Raw genomic sequence first — 16510 nt, forward strand, 5'->3', positions numbered from 1 at the left:
CTCCCACAAGAGAAAGTCCTTCACCTTCGATTACTGGTAAAATCGCTTCTGCAGGAACCACTACACGGCCAAGTTTTGCATGAAGGTGCTGGGGGTCATGGTCTCCACCACAGAAGCAGTGCCATTCACCCAATTCCATCTTGGGGAGCTTCAATGGAACATCCTGGCAACCTGGAAACAGAAAACTCTACTTCAGGAGATCTCTCTTACTCACAGGGCAAGGACATCCCTACTCTGGTGGCTGCAGACCACCCACCTCACCACAGGCAAACCACTCGGGGAACTGCATTGCCGTATCCTCACAACAGATACAAGTCTGTTCAGCTGGGGAGCAGTCCTTGAAGGATGCACAGCACAGGGAATATGGAACCCAGCCAAAAAGAAGTTACCGATCAACCTACTCGAAATCTGAGTGATCCGATTAGCTCTCCTTCATTGGCAGCAAGAGCTGACGGGTCAGGCTTTGAAGTTCCAGACGGACAACTCCACAGCTGTAGCCTACATCAACCACCAAGGTGGCACGAGAAACAGAGGGGCTCTAAACAAAGTCAGGCTCATCTTCCGATGGGCAGAAACCCAGCAAACCCTTCTGTCAGCATCTACATACCAGGCTTGTTAAACTGGGAAGCAGACAGTCCATAGACCCAGGCGAGTCATCACTGAAGGACAAGGTTTTCCAAGAGATAACACAGAGGTGGGGCGTCCCAGAGATGGATCTCATGGCAACGTGACACAATCGCAAAGTGACACATTTTCTAGCTCACTACAAGGATCCTCTAGCTCTAGCCGCCAAAGATCTCACAACCCACTGGCATTTTTGGCTAGCGTACGCCTTCCCACCTCTTCCATCTCTGTCCAGGATAATCAGAAAGTTGCAGAAGGAACAGACTGCACTCATAATGATAGCATCAAGGTGGCCTCAACACAGAGTTTATGGTATTCGTAAGGCCGACTCACTACTTGTCCTTCCTTCAGGACCGCACCGGGGTACTTCGCTTCTAAAGCTACCATTTCCCGCTGGATCAAACAAGCGATTCAGCAAGCCTACATTGCACAAAGACAGACTCCTCCAGCCAGACTCACAGGGGGATGAGTACGTCCTGGGCGTTCAGAAACCAGGCTTCAGCGGAACAGCTGTGCAAGGCAGCTACGTGGACCTCTGTCCACTCTTGTTCCAAATTCTACCATTTTGACACCTGTGCAGCTTCTGACACTTGGTTTGGCAGAAAGGTGCTTCAAGCCGCAGTGGTTACTTCTAGGTAGGCCTCATTCTCCCACCTGGGTTTCAAGGGACAGCTTTGGTACGTCCCCACTGTCTATGTGTCCCCCACGCATACTTGGAGAAAAGGAGATTTTGTGTACTCACTGTTAAATCTCTTCCCTCCCTGGATTGAGGCTCTCGTTTTTCCTTCAGACATGATACAGTTCTTTTCTACAGTTACATGTTATACTGTTCATAGACCTAGTTTTTTATTCCTGTTGACTTTGCTACCAACTGAGTTGGGCTCCGCCTGCTGGGGGTATAGCCAGTGGAGGAGGAGCCAGTTTGTTCTTTGTTGTGTCCTGCCTCCTAGTGGTACCAGTTATACCCACTGTCTCTGGGTCCCCCAAGAGAAAAATTTAAGGGTGAGTACAGAAAAACTTCTTTTCAATGGTTTTAGGTTAATGACACACGGGAGATTTTGATGCCTGCGATTAATCTCAGCTACAAAATGTCCTTTGTTTCCACTCCACTGGCTAATATGAAAATCACTGCTGGGGAAACATATGAGGTGCAAAGTTGCCCAAAATTTCCTCTACTTCGGAAAGTAGCTGCACCATGTATGTTTCCCCAGAGATTATTTGGATGTTCGCCAGTGGAGAGTGAACAAGAGACATTCTGACACTCGCCATAGCCTAGATCCCGTTTCTTATGATTCAGTTATTTGTAAGTGTAAAAAAACAATATCTGGCTATTTACATTCTCTGCACTGTTGGTTCTGACTCCTGAAACATTATAGCAGAAGCCAGCTGATTTACAGACTTAACCTGGCCATAGACGCAAATATCCGATCGTACGAATCATCGTACGATCGGACTTTCCCATCTCCTGACCTGCCACTAACCATTCCGATGAAATAAAGTAGTAAAAGAACAGATCAGCCGATGTTCTGCCCCTGATAGAAATCATACGAAAGTTATGTCCGACCAAAGCTGGTGACAGTCTCCCACTGAAAATCGTACGATCGGCAATACATGCAGAGATATTACCTGGCCAGTAAAAATGATGGATGTTCCCAATGTTGTTAATAGGGAAAAAAGGTAAATATATAGGAAGGCCAGTATTTTTTTCCAGAAAAGGTGGCAGCCGACAGAAATCTTTTAACCTGTCCGATCGACCAAACGACCGATCTCCGCCAGATGAAAAATTTCGGGAATCTCCACACATGGTCCAAAAATCGTACGAATCCTCGATTCGTATGATCAGATCTTTGTGTCTATGGCCAGCTTTAGAAAAGAACTGACTACTGATACATTGTTTTCACTGAAGATCCTAGCATCCACCCCTTAAATTATCTGAAGTTTCTTGACATGGTAAGCAACACGTTTGGCTTATGGGAGACGCCATGTGCGGAAACATCTGCTTACAATAAGCTCCCCGATATTACTTGTTTACTGTGACTATGAAGATTTTCATTCATCCAGGTCATGGTATATCTAGTATAGGTCAATCTAAAAACAACTGGACTTGCTGAGTAATCAATGAAGACGTTTCACTACTCATCTGAGCAGCTTCTTCAGTTCAACTGACTGGTGTGGGAAATTCTCGGCATATAAACTCTTCCACTAATCCATTTACAATGGCACATTGTAACTCTTCAAAGAGATGACATCTGAAGAAATTCACAGAGGTGTTGATTCTGTGTAGTTACTGTGATAGGATTATCCAATGTGTCATGCAACTCCTATATACAGGTGTTACTTTACTCTCACAAGTAACACCTGTATCTAGGAGTTGCATGACACATTGTTTACTGTGTCAACAAATTACTGACTCCAAAATGGCAATCGGACTAGTCCCTGGATCAACTTGTACTATGAGCTATCTCCCATAACCCTGTATTCCCTCACTTGCTAAACACCATCCAACCCCTTCTTAAAGCTATCTAATGTATCAGCCTGTACAACTGATTCAGGGAGAGAATTCCACATCTTCACAGCTCTCACTGTAAAATACCTCTTCTGAATATTTAGGCGGAACCTCTTTTACCCGATCCTGTAGCCAGCTTCCTATCCATGTGCAAACGACTTAATTAAGCCCAACAGACCTTAGTTTAGAAAGCAGTCGTTTGTAGGGCACAGTATCAAATGCTTTGGCAAAATCCAAATAGATCACATCTACTGCCCCCCCACACTGTCCAGAATCTTACTTACCTCATCATAAAAAGCAATCAAATTTGTCGTGTATGACCTATCCTTCATAAAGTGTAGAAAGAACCTCACGGCACACAGGTCTGCATGAAGTTTTCAGTGATTTATTGAAGCGGAGTGCACTGCAACGTTTCGGGGTCACCCCCTTTGTCAAGCATGCTGCATTCAGAGTTGTGTTAGAGCTAAAAACTGCAGATGAGCTCTAACACCACACTTAAAGGGGTTGTTCACCTTTGGATTAACTTGTATTATGTAGATTGAGGGTGACATTCTAAGACAATTTGCCATTGGTTTTTTAATAATTTTTTTGTTCAGTAGCTCCCCAGTTTGCAATTTCAGCAGCTCTTTGGTTACTATGAGCTAAATTATCATAGCGACCAGGTGTGAGTGAAAGACTAGAATATGAATAGGAGAGGGACTGAAAAGAAAGGTAAGTAATAAAAAATCACTATTACAATAAAATAGTAGCCTCTCTGGGGCAAATTAGGGTCAGTGACCCCCCATTTGAAAGCTTGAAAGAGTCTGAAAATGAAGACCAACACATTAAAAGTTAACTTGAGGGTGAACTGCCCCTTTAAAAAATTATGTTTGACTACTCAAATGAGACATAGTCTGATAAACTGACGTTCATCATCTTTGATAAAGGTGTTAATGAAACACTTTCCTGACTGTTTTACCACGCAGCTGCCAGTGGGATGCTGGGTTTGCCACACTCTAAAATGCTCTCTTTACATATAACAAATTTCTTTTATTTTCAGGTTCCCAAAAGCTTGTGTAAATTCTCCCACCCAGGTTTGGCCATGCACACAGTTCAGGAGATTGCTAAAACCAAAAACCTGTCGGTGAAGTCCGTCCTGGCGACCCTGCTGCAGAACACCAACCGGCTGTATAACTTATAATCGTGTGCGAGCCTGTGAGTCTGACCTTTTTACGGCAATTAGAAGCCATTGCTGCGTTGCCTTATTTTACAAATGTCTTAATTTTTTTCCTGAACTTCAAAAATCACACACAAATATAAAAACTATCATAATCAATGCCATTTTTGTGTTTAAAGCTGTTTTTTTTTAATAATTTTTAGTAATTAAAATGAAACTTCTATTTATTTTGAAAAGTTTTTCTTTCCTGTGTGTAACATGGAAGCATCAGTCTCAAAGGCAGTGCCATTGCTGACTCCTCCTGGGTCTAGGGTTGCCACCTCACCCCTTTAAAACCCCACACACGGGGGTATATTTATCAAAAAGTGAAGTTAGAGATCGCCACAGTCCTCTAGAGTGAAATTCTGCCACTCTCCATTCATTTCTATGGGATTTTGAAAGGCGTATTTATCAAAGGATGAACTTTCACCCATTCCTGTATTCAGTGCATCCCTAGTGCATTCACCCACAGTTCAAAAGGCAAGGAGAGCAGCAGGGCAGCGGATTGGCCGCCTGCAGAGAATCCGCATTGTTATACATTGTCTGGCCCTGGCCTTAATGTTATTTTCCGTCTGTCTTTTAGTTTATTTCACATACTGTAGATATTTAGATAGATAGATAGATAGATAGATAGATAGATAGATAGATAGATAGATAGATAGATAGAGATAGTCTGTGTCTTATATTCCCATAACCTCAACCCCCACACAAATCTGGTATCTAATTCTAATTGGTCTTTAGGCTGGAACCCCCCATAGTACATCAAGTGACAATGTATTCAATATATGAAGGACAAGAACATTCATGATAAAACCTCGATGCAATGCAAAGTATTTATTTATTAACTACAGAAATACAGCTACAGTATATGGATGTAGGAGTTTGCTTGTAACCACCTGAATTATTCAAAGAGCATGCTGGGAGTAGCAGTCTGTCACTTTGCATCATGGGGTTGCATTTATTTCTTCTTATTCAGCTCCATCTTGTGTATCTGCAAATTATGACCAGTTGCAAAGTTGTTTGAGGATATTCTATAACATGCTAAAAGTTTAACGGAGAACTAAAGCTTAACTAAAGAAGTAGCTAGAAATGTTGTACATTATATTTTATTATATTTTGGTCATCTGTACCAGCCCAAGGCAACCACAGCCCTTTAGCAGTAAAGATATGTGTCTCCAAAGATGCCCCAGTAGCTCCCCATCTTCTTTTCTGCTGATTCACAGCACATGCTCTGTGCTGCTGTCACTTACTGAGCTTAGGGACCCACTCACAATATACAGCACACATAGAATAGAAATGTCACAATATAAGGCTGATTAGTAATTAATACAGACAATTACTACATGGCAGGACAGAAACCAGTGCAATTAGCATCAGAATTTAATAATCAGCCCTGTAGCATCATCTTATATTACAGACCAACCTCATTTTCTGCTGGATAATTAGTGACGAGCCCTAAGCTTAGCTTCTCAACAGCTGCTCAGAGCCCACTGAGCATGTGAGTGTCACAGACACTTTCCAAGATGGTGACCCCCTGTGACAAGTGTGAAGTCCTGGATCATTGCTGCTATTGACAAGCTGAAACTTTTGGCTGGTGCAATATGTTCAGTATATAAAATATGGCATTTTAGCCATAATCTTTTTTAAGATTTAGTTTTCCTTTAAAGCAGAGGATGTGCGTACCTTGAGATGGCGTGACGGAGAATAACGCAAGCAGGATATCCTGGAGAGCAGCTTTTTGTTTTTGGAATTGCTTTTCTGCCATTTTCAGGTTGATATCCAGTGGGAATGTGACCTGCATTAGAAAGAAAGGGATGAAAGAATCACACTGTCATTGCTATACACCAATTAAGCTGCCCATTCATCAATACATATATATTGTACAATTCCATTGGGGGATGTCAGTACATGGGCAGATAAAGGAGTGAAGTTTGGCTACAGCTTCTCTTTACTCCCTGTTCTTTTAACTGTTCAATCTGCCTGAACAATGAGAACAGACATGGCCCCCATACTGTGTATGGCCCATAATACGCTATGTACTTGCCCCTGGGCTGATAAATTGGATAGGGTACATTGTTGGCCACTGTATACACAGCCTCCCACCACTAATTATTGAACTGTATTGAAGGCATTGTTCACCTTCCAAACACTTTTTCAGTTCAGTTGTTTTCAGATTTTTCTCCAGAAATAAAGACTCTTTTCAATTACTTTCCATTTTCCAAATTTGAATGTGTCTCTGGCGTTTGTCTGGCAGCTCAGTAATTCAGCTGCAGAGTCCGAACTGTTACAATTTGCTCCATTGGTTGATACATTTCTCAGCAGCATCTCTGGAGTATGAGCAACTATTGTATCAATTCTAACAGCTGCCTGTAATGAAACCCAGAGATTCTGCTCAGCAGGGACAAAGATAACAGGGTCGGCGACCCCCTCCCAGGGCTGCTTCAGAAGGTGAAACATGACACTTTACACTTCAAGATTAGAAAAACGGTCACACATAGAAAATAGAAAGTAATTGGAAAAAGTTGTTATTTCTGCTGATCTATCTGAAGAACTCCACAAAAACATAAGCTTTATGAAATATAAACACAATTTCACGCAACTTTGCAATATACATCAATTAAAAAATATGCAGACTTTTCATGATTTCTAATTGTTTGGAACAGTTCCCTAAGCCCTAGCCCCCTGCTCTCCTGCTCATCTGTCTGACTACTTTGCTGAGCTGGCTGACTACTGTTACTTTGTATCAACAGCCGCTGTCTTTAGCCTGCATCCTCCAAACCCCACAATTCCTTGCACATGTGATTTCAATAAGGAAAGAACATCCCGGTGCAATGCATTGTGGGTTATGTAGTTCCTGCATGTTGTCTGTAAGCTGTGGAGAAGTTGTTACAATTTGTAACATCAGTGTTTAGTCCCTCCTTCCCTGCCAGGATTTCAAATGATATAGAAAGAGAAGAATTGTTAACCAGCTTGATTTCAGCATAGAAAATGGCATTTATTCATACTTTTTGAAGAAACAGGTAACTGTGATGGGTATATTAGGGATTTCTGTGTTATGTGGGTCTCTTTATCAAATTTCGGTTTGGAAGCCGGAGTTCCCCTTTAATGAAACTCAGGGATTCAGAGCAAATTTGCATGAAGTTACTCAGATAGTTCCCTCTTAATTCCCTATAGGTTGCAGTATTTTTCAAACTCAGAATTGACCTGATAGTTTAACTTACCCACATCAGCTGATGGCTGTACATGTAAATAATAGGGATGCACCGAATCCACTGTTTTGGATTTGGCCAAACCCCAGAATCCTTTGTGGAAGATTTGGCTGAATATGCAAATTAGGGGTGGGAAGGGGAAAAAAATTTTCGCGTGACAAAAAGGCACATGATTTCCCACCCCGTCCCTAATTTGCAGATGCAAATTAGGATTCGGCCCTGCAGAAGGATTTGACCGAATCTGAATCCTGGATTTGGTGCATCCCTAGTAAATAAGCAGATGGCTGTACAAAGAAATACTGATGGTTGTATATGTAGTGGTGTGTGGGTCACACAAACTATGACAGACCCTAACCTGCCTGTTTAGCTCAACTGAACTGGCCAGTGATGTCATGGAGGGGGCAATGCCTGTCACTGACACCATCAATATGGAGAGTTTGCCAAAAATTCACAGCCAATTAATGAGCAGGGGCTCAAGGTGACAGATCTGGCAATACCAAAAACTGGACCCACCAAACCAACACTCGCAACCCCACTTTGTTACCTGAACCGGCCTCAGCTGCAAGTCTCAGATATACCCACTAGTGATGGGCGAATAAATTTGGCAGGCGCAAATTTGCAGTGAATTTCCGTGTATCGCCGCCAGAGAATAAATTAGTGAAACTGCAGAGAAAATTCACCAGCGAAAAATTGGCCGCGCATCCGAATAGTCACGCACATAAAGATTGTCACACGTCAAAATTATTATAATAATCGGACCCCATTGACTGTAATGCATTTGGACAAAATAGGTGCGTGTATAAAAATTGTCGCGGGCGTCGAAATTATTTTCTAATGAAAAAATTCATCAGATACAAACCCTGAATTCCTTCTCCTCGTCAGGCATTGCTTCCACTGGACTGTCCCAAAGGTCCAAAGCCTCCCTGCGATGCTCATTATTGTAAGGCAGCTTTTTAGGGGGTCTCTTAACCTAGAACAGGTAATTCAATTTATGATCTTATTACAATTCAGAGTAAATATACCAAAATGTCTGTGTTGCTGCTTCCATCAAATGAAAAATATCATAAAAATATATTAAACGACTGTAATATTCAGCGGATGAATACAGCTTGACATCTATAAGGCAGACTCCACCCAAATACAGCAGAGCCAAGGCACATAAATAGTGATGAGCAAAAGTTTTCGCTAGCCATGGATTCTTGGCGAATCTTGGCCATCTGCACATTTTTTAGCAAAGGTGCGGCAAAATTCGATGCAACCAAAAAGTTGTCATGACAAAAATGTTGCAGAGACAAAAAAAGTAGCCATAAGAAAAAACTCCCCTTGACTTTAAAGGGTTTGTTCACCTTTAAAACAACTTTTAGTATGATGAAGAGAGTGATATTCTGAGAAATTTTGCATTTGTTTTTCCTTTTCTATTATCTCAGTTTTTTTTATTTATTTAGCTTTTTATACAGCAGCTCTCCAGTGTTCAATTTCATCAATCTGGTTGCTAGGGCCCAAATTTCCCTAGCAACCATGCATTGATTTGAATATGAGACTGGAATATGAATAGGAGAGGCCTGAATAGAAAGATGAGAAATAAAAAGCAGCAATAACAATAAATGTGTAGCCTGACAAAGCAATTGATTTCAGATGGGGGTCACTGACCCTCATTTAAAACCTGGAAAAAGTCAGAAGAAAGAGGTAAATAATTAAAAAAATTATAAAAAAAATAAAATAATGAAGACCAATTAAAAAGTTACTTAGAATTAGCCATTCTATAATTTACTAAAAGTTAACTTAAAAGTGAACCAACCCTTTAATGCATTTGGACAAAATAATCGCCATAAGAAAAAACACCTATTGACTTTAATGCATTTGGACAAAAAAGTCGCCATAAGGGAAAAACGCCCATTGACTTTAATGCATTTGGACAAAAAAGTCGCCACAAGAAAAAATGCCCATTGACTTCAATGTATTTGGAGCGAGAAAAATCGTAAATTTTTTGCCGTTTGCACTATTTTTTTCGCAGTTTTGCAAATTTTCGGGCATAGCGAAATGGGACAGATTCACTCATCAATACACATAAATACATAGTGGATAAAGGAGTTGCTCGTGAAATTTACAGATTAGAGTGATAAAATGTGGATTATAAAATGGTTCCGGCAGTTATCTGAACCAAAATAAACTTGAAAAATACATAAAAAAAATATTTACAGAAGATTTGGGCATATCCGCCGGGCTCAGGAAACTGGTTCCAGCAGTAACAGCCTCAGGCCAAAGGAGACAGACTGATACGACCCCACAAATAAAGACTCGGCTCCACATCCTCAGTGTGTCTGTTCCACAGTTGTGACACCTGGTAGGGAAAATAAATCCTGCACGGAATTAAACAGCTGCAAAATGCTATACAGGTATGGGATCTATTAGCCAGAAAGCAGCAGCCTGGAGTTCATTTCTTCTTAACGTGTATAGAAATTAGTGAAGAATTTCTGGGTGGAACAGAGGATGATGGGGCTTTGGAAGAGTATGAGAGCACATCACTGAGATGAAAAAGTACCCAGGGTCAGTGAATATTTGGACAAAGAGGGTCTGCAGGGACTGGAATAAATGTGCGATGCCAATAGTGATTGTACCTTTCCTTATCCTTATGGCACATTGCTCCAGTATATGAAAAATCCCATAACGAGAAGCCCTGAAGTTCCAAGCTTTCCAGATAATAGATGCCATAACCCTGTTAGGAAAGCTGCAAGGTTGTCCTCTTTATCTGGAATTCTAAACCCATGGACCCTCCTATGTCTGCGACCTCCTAGTGTGGCATTCTGGGAGTTGTAGTTTAGAAACCGCTAGAGATGAATGAATTGAACAGGGAGGCCCACTCATCAGCATTCTCATTTTAGAGGTTTTTGAAACCACGAATAAACTAATAAAATTTTCTCTAAAATCGTGAATACTATGTAATTTATTAAAGGATAAGTAAACCTTTAAAACAATTGAATGTGAAATTGATGAGGGGGCTATTCTAAGAACTTTTGTAATGTGCATTCATTATTTTTTTTTAATTCCAAGATATTAAAGGATACATGTACTGTTAATATGAATGAATTTTGTTACAACAGTGCCACCTGTTGGTCATTTTCTGACCATTCTGACCACCAAGTAGTCAAGGAAGTTGTTAGGAGAAAGAAAGAGGCTGCTCTGAGGTTCTTCTGCTTAGGAATAAAATTAGAAACATTTCTCAAATCTTTCCTAAGCAGAAGAACATCAGAGCAGCCTCTTTCTTTCTCCTGATAAATTCCTTGACTACTTGGTGGTCAGAATGGTCAGAAAATGACCAGGAGGTGGCGCTGTTGTAACATATGTCATTTATATTAACAGTACATGTATCCTTTAATATCTTAGAATTAAAAAAAAAAATGAATGTACATTGCAAAAGTGCTTAGAATAGAACCCTCGTCAATTTTACATTCACTTATTTTAAAGGTTTACTTATCCTTTAAAAGATCCGAATATTAAAAAACCGAACAAAAAATATGCTGAATGAGTTAAAAAATGCAAAAACCTAAAAATTGGAGCTTTTCTAGCAATGACTACCAATAAAAATCTGAAAACCTTAAAGTCTGAGTTGCTTGAAATTTGACAAATAGTTTTGTATTTGAGTTTTACATCGTTTTTACACTTAGGGGCACATTTACTATGGGTTGAATATCGAGGGTTAATTAACCCTCGATATCGACCATCAAAATAAAATCCTTCGACTTCGAATATCGAAGTTGAAGGATTTACCGCATTTACTTCGATCAAATGATCGAAGGAAAAATCGTTCGATCGACCGGTTCGAAGGATTTTAATCCATCGATTTGAACGGTTTCCCTCGATCAGAAATTGCTTAGAAAGCTTATGGGGAAGGTCCCCATAGGCTAACATTGGTGCTCGGTAGGTTTTAGGTGGCGAAGTAGGTAGTCAAAGTTTTTTTTAAAGAGACTAAATTAGAGTGAAGGATTAGAATGAAAAAAGCTTTGAATTTCGAAGTTTTTTTTGTCTACTTCGACCATCGAATTGGCTACTTTGACCTTTGAATCAAAACGATTCGAACTAAAAATCGTTCGACTATTCGACAGTCGAAGTACTGTTACTTCGACTGTCGAATAGTCGAACGATTTTTAGTTCGAATCGTTTTGATTCGAAGGTCAAAGTAGCCAATTCGATGGTCGAAGTAGACAAAAAAAACTTCGAAATTCAAAGCTTTTTTCATTCTAATCCTTCACTCTAATTTAGTAAATGTGCCCCTTAATGAATCTCAGATTTCTAGAGAATTAAAAGAAAAATAATTTTTTGAGAAAAAATTTGATTTGTGACTTCCAATTGTTAGTAAATATGCCTCATAACTGAAGATTTCAAGAGAAAAAAGATGCACATTTACAGGATAACTACTTACCTGCAAGATCCTTTCAGAATAATGAAGACCTACATGGGTCCCGACATATTTATAGGGGAAAAACTGTTAATCTCTGTAAAGATTATAGTTTGTTTGCTGTGAATTCTATGTAAATACAGATTGGATCTGAATCTCCTGGGAAACTCAGAATGCCGCTCCTCGTCCAAGTTACTAACCTCACTAACCATTGGTTGCCTGTATACGACACTGGCATGTTTATTCACAGTCTGTGACAGCTCTGACCCATAGATACTGCATGGCCTGCTACAAGTACTGATAAACCTATAGGAGAAAATAGTCCCAAGGTCAATATTCCCTGTTGGGTTCTTCTGAGGATCTGAGAAATTCTATTATTGGGAAATAAGTCAAACAGTGGGTTTCCGTGGCATCAATTCCCTGCGCATGGAATTATTAGAGATTGGCCGCTCTTATCGTGCATTTACGTATACGTTACAGATGCAAAGCAAATATTTGAAGGGTGGTGTCATTGCATTTAGAGCAATCTCACAGAAAATAGCTAAAATGTAGGGGAGAAATAATTGTGCTGAAAATATAATGTCATTAAAAGAAACTCTGTAATCCTACGTACAGTCATAGGAAAACGTTTGGGAACCCCTCTTTATTCTTTGGAGTTTTGTTTATCATTGGCTGAGCTTTCAAAGTTGCAACTTCCTTTTAATATATAGAATATGCCTTATGGAAACAGTAGTATTTCAGCAGTGACATAACGTTTATTGGATTACAGAAAATATGCATCATAACAAAATTAGACAGGTGCATAAATGTGGGCACCCAACAGAGATATTACATCAATACTTAGTTGAGCTCCTTTTGCAAATGTAACAGCCTCTAGACGCCTCCTATAGCCTTTGACGAGTGTCTGGATTCTGGATGGCCGTATTTTTGACCATTCGTCCATACAAAATCTCTCCAGTTCAGTTAAATTTGATGGCTGCCGAGCATGGACAGCCTGCTTCAAATCATCCCATAGATTTTCCATGATATTCAAGTTGGGGGACTGTTACGGCCATTCCAGAATATTGTACTTGTGTTTAGGGTCATTGTCTTGTTGGAATATCCAAACCCTGTGTAACTTTAACTTTGTGACTGATGCTTGAACATTATCCTGAAGAATTTTTTGTTATTGGGTTGAATTCATCCGACCCTCAACTTTAACAAGGGCCCCAGTCCCTGAACTAGCCACACAGTCCCACAGCATGATGGAACCTCCACCAAATTTGACAGTAGGTAGCAGGTGTTTTTCTTGGAATGCCGTGTTCTTCTTCCGCCATGCAAAGCGTTTTTTTTTTATGACCAAATAAAAATTTTGTCTCATCAGTCCAAAGCACTTTGTTCCAAAACGACTGTGGCGTGTCTAAATAAGCTTTTGCATACAACAAGCGACTCTGTTTGTGACGTGAGTGCAGAAAGGGCTTCTTTCTCATCACCCTGCCATACAGATGTTCTTTGTGCAAATTGCACTGAATTGTAGAACAATGTACAGATACACCATCTGCAGCAAGATGTTCTAGCAGGTCTTTGGAGGTGATCTTTGGGTTGTCTGTAACCATTCTGACAATCCTCCGCATATGCCGCTCTTGTATTTTTCTTGACCTGCCAGACCTGGGTTTTACAGCAACTGTCTCATCCACATGTTCGCACACTCAGAACAAAAACAATTTGGCAAAAAAAGGTGGTTTGAAAGTCAATTTTTACTATTTGTTCAGAAAAACATTTAATACAGACAATGCCTTCCAATATGGCATAATTTTCACAATGTTTAAAAGTAAGTATCAACCACCCATTAGTTATATAAAGCAAGAAAGAAAACAGCAAGGGAGCGGATACACCTACCAGAAAAATGAGAATGGCCCCAACGTTTCGGCCGAAATTCAGAATCCCCTTGACAAAGGCCTTGGTGCCGAAACGTTGGGGCCATTCTCATTTTTCTGGTAGGTGTATCCGCTCCCTTGCTGTTTTCTTTCTTGCTGTATATAACTAATGGGTGGTTGATACTTACTTTTAAACATTGTGAAAATTATGCCATATTGGAAGGCATTGTCTGTATTAAATGTTTTTCTGAACAAATAGTAAAAATTGACTTTCAAACCACCTTTTTTTGCCAAATTGTTTTTGTTCTGAGTGTGCGAACATGTGGATGAGTCAGTGATGTTGGTTACCTTAGGTAGGGGTAACAATTGTTTCTGCACCTCTAACTAATCTTTGAACTTTTCTGGTGTGCCCTCCATTCATTACTAATTTTTTACAGCAACTGTGCCTGTGGCCTTCCATTTCCTGATTACATTCCTTACAGTTGAAACTGACAGTTTAAACCTCTGAGATAGTGTTTTGTAGCCTTCCCATAAGCCATGATACTGAACACTCAGAGGAGAGTCAAACAGAAGCACAACTTGCAATTGGCCACCTTAAATACCCTTTCTCATGATTGGACACACCTGCCTATGAAGTTCAAGGCTTAACGAGCAAATCCAACCAATTTGGTGTTGCCAGTAATCAGTATTGAACAGTTACATGCATTCAAATTAGCAAATTTACAAGGGTAGCCAAATTTTTGCACAGCCAGTTTTTCACATTTGATTTCATTCTATACAACTGAATGCTGCTTCACTAAAAATCTTTGTTCAGAAAACAGCCCAGTACTCAGATGTTCCTGGGAAATGAAAGACCTACCACTGTTTTTTGTTGAAAGTGAAGTAAATATTATGCAGGCTGAGAGGGGTTCCCAAACTTTTTCATATGACTGTATATACTAGGGATCCTTTGTAGGTGATCAAGAGTTGGCATCTGTTCTGGAAAAACAACATTGGCATCAAAGGAGCCAGACTGAAGTATCTAACCCTTGTTAGAGATGATACACCATGAGGGAAAACTGGTATTATCCTTTTCAGTTGCATGGAACAGTGTAAGAGAGTAGAACTCTGCTATTCATTGATTGAATAAATTGAGTTTAATATTTTGAAAGACCAAAAAAAGAATTGAGGGCACACCTCCTCGTACACGTCAGGCGTTCATTTCACAGCAGCCACCTGTTTTTTAACGTTACAATAAACAGTGGTTTTTACTTTACGAGGCAGCATGCCCTCTGGTTAAAGTTCCAATAACCAGAAAAAATTCTTCTTTTGTGACAAAAAGTCATGCAATTTCCATACCTACCCCTAATTTACATATGCAAATTAGGATTTGGATTCGGTTCAGCTAGACACAAGAATTCGGCCGAATCCGAATCCTGCTGAAAAAGGCCGAAGGTAGCCAGCACTCTCGATAAAAGATTTGAGTCGCCTGGGTGCAGTATCAAAATATAAGTATATACCAAGCAAGAGAAGGATCCGCACTCTCAGGTCTTAGATACTGAATAAAAAGTTTTATTAAAACATGCGAGTCTGACGTTTCGGCCTCCGCCTTTTCTCACTTTGAGAAAGGCCTCGGAGGAGGCCGAAACGTCAGACTCGGGTCTAAATCGTGATTTTGACTTGCATTTATTTCTGTAAAGTACCCATTTAGGGTGAGTAGTAATATTTTGGGCAACTAATATTATTTTGTGTATATTTTTTCTTTATAAGTACTTTTGTATTTTTTTTAAAAAAAAATTTTTTTCTTTTTTGCCATTTCATCTGTCAACTTTTGCTTTTCATTTTGGCATAATTTGCTCAAACAACTACAATTATCAGATATAGTGAAAAATGCCCATGTAATTTGCTGTTACTGATATATTTCTTTTCTTTGGTAACTATGGACTTTGCATAGTAACGGGAGGGTGGAGATATGTGGTGACTGACGTGCAGATCCGGCCTCCAGGTGAGGAAGCATCATCACAGTTACTTACCACGTATGCCCCGCCTAACGAGGAAGCAGAAAGTGTGTGCAATGGAGTCCTACACGATACATACGCTTGAGAAAGGGAACGGATGTGTCCCGAAACGTCGCGTGAGTGTGGATGAATATAGCGTTTATGCTGGACTTTTAACAGATAAGTGTCTTGATACAAATGACACTGCTACTATGTTGTGAAGAATGCCATTTTTTGATACATTTTAACAAGCTAATAAAAGCTATGTTTTAAATATGGAGTGCGATCTGGTTGGACCAATATAACTAAGAAGCGGAATTACTCACTGCTATTGGGATCAGCACCCTTGACTTCGATATACATTGGGATTAGTGCATCATAAACGTTGGAATTGTATGTATATATATATATATATATATATATATATAGACAACTTGTATCCATTTAGGAGATAAATGTGGCCACTTGAGAAAGAAACTTTTCTTCATTATTGTGCGCTTGTCAATTTTATTTGTAGAAACATAATGATTAAAATCAATATAAAAACCAGATCAATTAAAAATTATTATGTAAATCATACTCTCTGTTCAGGCCAAAATCCAAAAGACTTCTTTTTTTAATAGCCTATTGGCTCTGGCTTCTCCCAGTCGGGAAAGAGGGACATGGTCCACCACCTGGAATTTAAGTTGTTGTAATCCATGCCCCATTTCCACTAAATGGCCTGCTACTGACTGATCAAGCTTCTTCT

The 16510-nt window shown here is 39.9% G+C and overlaps 2 protein-coding genes across 5 annotated transcripts in view; one reads left to right on the top strand and one right to left on the bottom strand.

The window, feature by feature from the left end:
• The window catches only part of tatdn2.L (TatD DNase domain containing 2 L homeolog), a 32601-nt gene extending 28151 nt beyond the window's left edge, over nt 1-4450 (top strand). For all 3 annotated transcript variants that reach the window (XM_018259037.2, XM_018259038.2, XM_018259039.2), the window contains one exon: nt 4170-4450. In XM_018259037.2, the coding sequence (XP_018114526.1) occupies nt 4170-4310 (141 nt within the window). In that variant the 3' untranslated portion in view covers nt 4311-4450. The remainder of the gene's footprint in view (nt 1-4169) is intronic.
• A 694-nt stretch (nt 4451-5144) lies between these two features.
• On the bottom strand, nt 5145-11976 carry ghrl (ghrelin). Of its 2 annotated transcripts, NM_001280644.1 has the most exons (5): nt 11955-11976; nt 9734-9875; nt 8394-8504; nt 6009-6120; nt 5146-5316 (listed from the first exon to the last, which is right to left on the bottom strand). In NM_001280644.1, exons 2-5 carry the CDS (start codon nt 9842-9844, stop codon nt 5294-5296), a joined length of 357 nt encoding a protein of 118 aa, NP_001267573.1. In that variant the 5' UTR covers nt 9845-9875; nt 11955-11976; the 3' UTR covers nt 5146-5293. The 2 variants fall into 2 exon arrangements, with proteins under 2 accessions (XP_041445046.1, NP_001267573.1); XM_041589112.1 differs by lacking the exon at nt 11955-11976 and having other exon boundaries at nt 5145-5316; nt 9734-9917.
• Between the last annotated feature and the right edge of the window lie 4534 nt (nt 11977-16510).

This window comes from Xenopus laevis, chromosome 4L (genome assembly GCF_017654675.1).
Source record: "Xenopus laevis strain J_2021 chromosome 4L, Xenopus_laevis_v10.1, whole genome shotgun sequence".
Lineage (NCBI taxonomy): Eukaryota > Metazoa > Chordata > Amphibia > Anura > Pipidae > Xenopus > Xenopus laevis.